The sequence below is a fragment of the Poecilia latipinna genome, unplaced genomic scaffold, assembly GCF_001443285.1.
Source record: "Poecilia latipinna isolate Pla-1442-1.1 unplaced genomic scaffold, P_latipinna-1.0 Scaffold2677, whole genome shotgun sequence".
Lineage (NCBI taxonomy): Eukaryota > Metazoa > Chordata > Actinopteri > Cyprinodontiformes > Poeciliidae > Poecilia > Poecilia latipinna.
Window position 1 is genome coordinate 69,923 of NW_015115293.1, and position 7,544 is coordinate 77,466.

Sequence of the window (7,544 nt, forward strand, 5' to 3'; positions counted from 1 at the left end):
ACATTTTAAATACCTTGGATCATTCCAGGACAGTCAGCTCAACTTTGCTGAAACACTGACTACATTTTTAAGAAACGTCACTCTATCTTTTAAGAAGACCCAGTGATCTTGGGGTTACCTAACAAGTGCAACTCGTGCAAAACCTCTAGTTAGTTAGAGGAAACATTAGCTAATATTACCTCTAGTTAAGTAATGTTAGCATTTTAACAATGAGTTAAAATGTTAAAATTTAAAAATGTAACTTATGTTTTAAGTCATCTCAAGTTTTAACTGTTGAGGGCTTTAGCTTTTCATCTCCTCGGTTAGTTTGGTCACATGAGCTGCAGACTAAGAGACAATCTTTTAAGAATACTTGGAAAAATAGTAGGTAAATAATGGTGAAACCAAAAACAACTCTGTCTCAACTGTTTGCTGAAAGAACATGGAAGACAGCATAAAATATTTCAGTAGAGAGCATCCATCCTCTTTTTTTCATCAGTGTGAGCTCATGAAGGCGTTACTGTGTTCCTCTGGTAACTATAGAACATCTATTAGACGTCATTCATTGACAGTGCAATAATTATTCTTAGCCAAATTAAATGATAACATTTACCTGTAGCATACTAAGTGTTTACTTGATGCACAAATTGTTGATATTGTGATTCTATTAATGAGTTTTATTTTACTGTTTTAGACTCAAAGAAAAATGTCCACCTTAGAAGACTGAATAGTTTAATTATATGTTTTCCTATATATAAGACTCTACCAACAAAACAAAAATGTGGATTATTGCTTGTTTAACAATCCTGGTTATTCGTCTGTGAACCTAATTAATTTATTCGTTATTAACTTTTGCTCAATTAAATTTCTTATGTATTCATTGTATATGGTATTTTTATTGTTGTTGATAATGTTGTTTTTCATGTTTGCTGCAGCAAGGTGTACTTGCTGCAGGCGGGGCTTTAATAAGCTGGTAGTTTGGGGCAAAACAGGAAGTGGGCTGGCAAAAACAAAAGTCTTGAGTAATTGCGGGTTACAGAGGTATATCACGTCATATTTATGAAGTACTTATGGAAAAACCAACAAATGTCGCCGATCTTCTTTGCTATCAGTATAGAACCTTCAGCAGAGCTAATCAGGTCAGACTCATCAATCCTAGGTATACCAGATAAAATTAGGACCCACAAACTGTCACTGTATGCTGATGATGTCATACTGTATATTAGAGACCCAATAATTTCTATACCAAATATTTTAAAAGGTTTGAAAGACTTCAGTGTAGTCTCAGGATACAAAGTAAATGAATCAAAACCAGAGGCCATGATAAGAGGGACCTGGCCTCCAGAACTATCCAAATTAGTGAATTTCAACTGGTCACCTAACGGGTTTCGATATTTGGGAATCAATATTACCACGGATGTCCCCAAATTATACAAAACAAATTATGGGAAGTTATTGGATCAAACTCAAAATGAATTTGGGAAACATGGGAAATTTTACCGTTTTTCTTTTTGGAAGGATTGAAACAGTCAAAATGAATATTCTCCCCAGATTGTTGATTTTTTTATGTCCCTTCCTATTTGGATTCCAACATCAAGATAAAAAAAATGCAAAAAATAATCTCTACATTTATTTGGCGGAAAAGAGAGGCCAGAATAAAATTGACACAGCTGACCAGTGGTAAGCCTTATGGAGGTCTTAAGTTACCAAATTTAAAATTATATTATTGGCTAATACAGACTAAAGAAACAACATGGCTGACACTGAAACAAAGCGCATGGCCCACATTTTCATTACAGGCCCTTGAATTTTGCTCAACTGAAATCTGGAACAAGTACAAAATTACAAATACGTGGATGAAAAGCAAACAAAAGACTTTAAGCATGATTAAAAAATATGAAAGCTCCTCAATTTATATCTAGGGCTTTAGAAATGTTTGGATATAATAGACTTTTTACCAGGGCAACAGGATTCAGGGTTTTGAATCTGGCAAAACAAGAATCTGATTTGTATTGATGACTTGTTTGAGGGAGAGATTCTGAAATCATTTAGTCGGATCAAGGAGAATTATGGGTTGAATATACCTGATGTCCCATACTGAATGGTCTCTTCTTAAATCACGACCTACTGATTTAGAAATGTTCTTCATAAAGATCACCAAAGAGAAAAACTCTGATAAAACTTTGTCAAATGTTTAGTCATGTATGACAGAGGGGCCTCCTGGGATAAAGGAAAGGTGGGAACTAGAAATGAATGTTGTGATTGAGGATGAGGAGCGGGAACAAGTGTGTGAAAATGGACAGAAACTGACTTAACAGTCCAACATGGACAGAATTTTATTGGAAAGTGATCGTTAGATATTTCAAAACACCATGTATTATTTCAAAATTTTATCAAACTAAATCAAATTTGTGCTGGAGACAGTGTGGACTAGTCGGAGATCACACTCATTTCTTCTGGGATTGTCCAAAGATTAAAACGTTCTGGGAGGGAATTAGAGAGGAAATTTAAAATATTTTACACATTTATATTGAATGGAACCCCCTGGTCTTTGTTCTGGGGAAACCCCCAAGTAATTTATTTAGTAAATAAAAACGGTACTTGTTTGGAATCCTTGTAGCCAAAAAACAATTATAACTGTATGTTGGTACAAACCTTTACCCCCTACTTTAAATCAATGGAAAGAGAGACTAGTGAGCGTTTATACAATGGAGAAAATAACAGCAAATAAATGTCCACTGATTTATTTAAGAAAAGGTTGAACCCTTTGATGACATATTGTTCATGCCCCTGGAGACTAAAAGTATCTCTGCTCACAAACACATCAGTGATTCAGGAACTAAGACGGCATCTGATAGAATATTTGGAGATAAATAACGTGAAGTGATGCTCCACTCGTCCATATGTGCACTCGGATGAGCTTAAAGCCGCTATCGGAGCCTCCTGGGCTCCATCACACCTCAGCAGAGCCACAGGCTGATGGCCTCCACGCTGCATTGAAGGCTGCAGAAGGATTCCTGACCAAGTACTGAATGCATAACTGAACATAATTATTTGAAGGTTAACTCTTTTGGTATTAAAACACATTTCTTTTATTGGTCNACACAACGACTAATGACAGCGGGACGTATGAATGTCGAATTGATACAGAAAAACATGTGGGGGAACTGATCAGCACCATCAGCCTCCAGGTTTCTCCTCCTCCTCCTCCAGGTGAGAGTTTGTCTCTGGATCAGAACCAGCAGCTTCCTGGTTCTGATCCAGATCAGATGATGATGATCTTCAGTCATCTCCTACCTGGTCAAACTAGAGGTTAAAGGTCACATATTTGATTAATCCTAACCTTTCAACTTTGATTCATGCCAATTGAATTTGATTGAATCTTTTACCTTTCAATATCCAACTATGTCCAAGTTATGTTGTGTAAAAATTAACCATCAAGCTGTTGGATGAAAATCAGGTTTATTTGTATCTTGTGAACAACAGATTATAAAAGATGGTTAATGATGAAGCAGCTCTGAAAGAAAAGCTCCACTTATTCCACAACAAATTACTACAACTAAAGATGTCTGTCAGAAAATAATCTGATTAGAAAAGTAAATCCACTAATAAAGAAGCCTGACAACATCCTGAAGCCTCAGACATGAGTGAAGCTAAAGACACAGTGGAGACGATGCTACAGAGATAATGCAACTGAGAAAGGATCATGCAGATGCTAATAATAAAGATACTTTAAGGGTTGAGTCGTCACTGACAGACGTTCTTGAGCGAACGACAAAACAAGAGCAGGAAATAACCAACACCAACCAGAGCGAGCGACACGGAGGACCAGCTGCTCCATGAGCTACGACTGATGCTACAGAGAGAAGCTAATCGCTCTGCTAAATGTGAGGAACTGGAATCAGAGCGAGACGAAACAATCTACACATTTATGGAAGAGGGAGAAGAAAAGAAGGACATGATTTCCTTCATAACTGACATGATGCCACCTCACTCAGACTACAGCAGGATCTCTGTGTAGAGAGCGATCAGTTTTAAGGTCATATGGACGCTCAATGGTTTTAGTTTTGGTGAATATATTAGTGATTTGAATAAAACAGACAGTTACAAATGCACAATGAGAGACAAATTAACTCAAAATAAATCAATTCCATGATCATAAAGTTCTTGTCCTGTTTCCTAGCTCACCATCGTTAAATCCAAAAGAGGATCTGATCCATCAGGGGGGAAAAACCCGACCGAAAAGGCCAGAAAACCCATTAATGTTCTATCAAAAAAACAATTATGTGCAAACACTCAAAGGAATATTAAATTCAAATGCAATTATTAAATTTCTAATAATTAAACTAAACATTTCAGTCAGGTTAAATTAACCATAATTTAAACAAAAAGAATATCCAGAACCAGTTCTGGATCAACTTGATCCAGAACCGGTTCTGGTTCTATCAGCTTGTCATTCTGACTTTCTATCAATATCAACCAATCAGAATCAGGTTGGACTGATCCAGATCATGTTCTGGTTACCAGGGCAACCAGCTCCACCAATCAGATCTCTTCGAGTCAAACTCTGAATCAACCAGTTTCCTCTCTGTTAAATCAGATTTAATGGAAAAAATCATCTGATTATTAAAATATTCTGTTATTAAAACTCCTCCATCTTCATTTGTCTCCACAGAACAATTTCCATTCTGGGCCATAGTTCTACTGGTTCTACTGGTTCCACTGGTTCTGGCTGCTGCTGCAGGAGTTTCATTTTATTTCTGGCTCCGTTGGAAACCAGGCAAGTCTCTAGAGCTGCATTACCCATAATGCCTTTGGTCAGGGTCTGCTCTCCTCCATAGCAGCTCCTGGTGCATTGTGGGTCAGCAGCTTCCTGTCTCTCTGTCAGCTTGAGGACAAACAGAACCTAAAGAGTCGGTGAGGATGGAGCAGAGCTTGGTGGGTTGCTGCCAGGCAGCAGCTGGTTCCACTTCTTCACCAGATCAGGGGACATGGACACATGTCTCTGTCCTCCAGGAGACAGAGAGACAGGGAGGAAACAGTCATGAGAACATCAGAGCTGCTGCTGTCTGTCCAACTCATCTTGTCCTCTGTTGTCTCTCAGTCCCAGAAAAGGTGGAGGTGGAACCATGGGAGGAGTCTGTCCTGCTGCCCTTTAAGGTCCCACATCGCCTGTGGTTCTGTAAATACAGACTGTCTGTGGCTAAAGTGGAGTGGAGGAATGTTAGAGACAACAGGAAGGTCCATGTGTATCAGAACGGTTCTGATCAGCCTGGAGAACAGGACGAGTTCTACAGAACCAGAACCAGGATGGATGAAAACCTGCTGAAGACTGGAGACCTCAGTCTGATTCTGAGACGACCCACTGATGAAGACGAGAACCTCTACAGCTGCAGAGTCTACAACAGGAAGGGAGACGTCCTGATGGAGAAACAAGTCTGGCTAAAGGTCAAAGGTCAGTGGTTTAAATGTATGTTTAGAGGTCAACCAGAGGAACTGTTTGGATCAGAACCAGTTCCATCTTTTTTCTCTGTTTGAACTGGATCGGTTCTGGTTCTGGTTGTGTCTCATTGACGAGTTAATATTGACATGTAGCTGGTTCTGATTCTGAACCATTCAACCTCTGACCTCCATCAGAACCCTGAATCCTTCCAGAACCCATCAGAACCGGGCCTCAGAGGTCCAGAACCTCCAGCTGGTTCTGGAACATTCTGGATCTCTGTTCAGCTCCAGAACCTCCTGGTCCAGTAGCTCCATCAACCCGTCCAGAACTCAGAGCTTCATGTCCATGTGGACTGAAGGACGTCCTGATGTGGGACAGAACCAGAACCCTGACAGAACTGGCCTCAGTCCAACTGGACCTTCTGTCTCCAACAGAGGACAGGAAGTTCTGAGGTTCTGCTTCCTGTCCTCTGATTGGTCCACTCTGAAGAGACGGAGCAGCCTGTCCTCTGCTGGTCTCCATGGAGACGTGTCCTCGTCTTTCTGCCAGTCTGAGTCCAACTGGAGACAGAGTCCAACAGCTGCTGGGGACAGTCTGCAGCTTCCTGCTGTCCTCACTGAGGACATTCTGTCCACCTGCTGCTGGTTGGACACAGCAGAGACAACAGTGTCTCTGTTCAGTGGAGACATGGGACACATTTCAGATGAAACCAGTCCAACATGTTGGACCTTCATCCAGTCAGAGGACATGTCCTCAGAGCTGCTGCTGTCTGTCCAACTCATCTTGTCCTCTGTTGTCTCTCAGTCCCAGAACAGGTGGAGGTGAAATCAGGGGAGGAGTCTGTCCTGTTGTCCTGCAGAACCACAGAGAGTCTGGATGGAGACACTAAAGTGGAGTGGGTGGACAAATATGACAGGACGGTCCATGTGTATCAGAACGGTTCTGATCAGTCTGGAGAACAGCACCAGTACTACAGAACCAGAACCAGGATGGATGAAAACCTGCTGGAGACTAAAGACCTCAGTCTGACTCTGAGATGGCCGAGATATGAAGACAGTAACATCTACACCTGCAGAGTCTACAGAGACAGAGACGTCCTGATGGTGAAACAAGTTAATCTCTGGGTCAAAGGTCAGTGGTTTAAATTTATTTTTTCAATCAGTTGATTGGTTCTGATTAATAGTGATGATTGGCTGATTAGAAGGTCAAAGGTCAATGTGATGTAAAGAGGGATGAAGATGAGGAAGCAGAGCAGGAGGAAGAGGTCCAGGACAGACAGGGACCAGAGTCCAACAGCTGCTGGGGACAGTCTGCAGCTTCCTGCTGTCCTCACTGAGGACATTCTGTCCACCTGCTGCTGGTTGGACACAGCAGAGACAACACACAGCAAAGTGTCAGATTTCCAGCACAAGTGCGGAAAGTTTAAAATGCTTTGTTAATTCAACAACATGAGTGTGTGTGTGAGTGAGTTAGATTCCCTAAAAGTTCCAAAGATTTAGTCCAGTCCAGTGTTGATTTCTAACTCAACTCTCAGTCTGGTGTTGATTTAGATAGCTTATATAATAGGGTGCCCCATTGTTGACTCATGGTTGCTAAAAACTTTACCAGACTGACTGATTTTAGTGACATAGTGGGTGTAAAATAATGAATAAAATGTTGTGCTACATGACTGGCTTTATTTTCACTCTTATATTTGACTTTACGACACAAAACTACAAATGAGTCGTCCTTATTGTCTCCAGGTGCATTCTGGGTAAAGCTTGTCACCAACATTATCATCAGTCACTTGGCAACAAATGGCAAACTAGCTAGAGCATTTCTAGGGATTACGTTAACATGTTTTGAATTTGTGTTGTTTCATCATTAGTGACCAGTAGCCTGATGTTTCTGTTCTTCTCTTGGTTTGTTGTACTTCATGTCAGATGGACTTCAAAATGACATAGTCGCTCTCTGTGGTGATGAAACTTGTTAGCTCCGCTGTTGCGGGCATGTCCATGTTGTAAGGCTAAATCATCATGAGCTTTATTATTTGGGCCCGGTCATTAGCCCCGCCCCCCGGCCGACGCCAGCTTGTTCCGCTACTGCGTCACATGTTTGCCTGAAGAGCGGAGGCAGCAGTATG

General features: G+C 40.8%; 1 protein-coding gene across 2 annotated transcripts in view; it reads left to right on the forward strand.

The window, feature by feature from the left end:
* Nucleotides 1–6,889, forward strand: part of LOC106938728 (uncharacterized) — a 21,884-nt gene extending 14,995 nt beyond the window's left edge. Inside the window, exons 3-7 of one of the 2 annotated variants that reach the window (XM_015020868.1) lie at nucleotides 3,115–3,192; nucleotides 4,655–4,759; nucleotides 5,084–5,434; nucleotides 6,227–6,553; nucleotides 6,711–6,889. In XM_015020868.1, the coding sequence (XP_014876354.1) occupies nucleotides 3,115–3,192; nucleotides 4,655–4,759; nucleotides 5,084–5,434; nucleotides 6,227–6,553; nucleotides 6,711–6,874 (1,025 nt within the window). In that variant the 3' untranslated portion in view covers nucleotides 6,875–6,889. The remainder of the gene's footprint in view (nucleotides 1–3,114; nucleotides 3,193–4,654; nucleotides 4,760–5,083; nucleotides 5,435–6,226; nucleotides 6,554–6,710) is intronic. The other variant, XM_015020867.1, reaches the window with a different exon arrangement.
* Nucleotides 6,890–7,544: the final 655 nt, after the last annotated feature.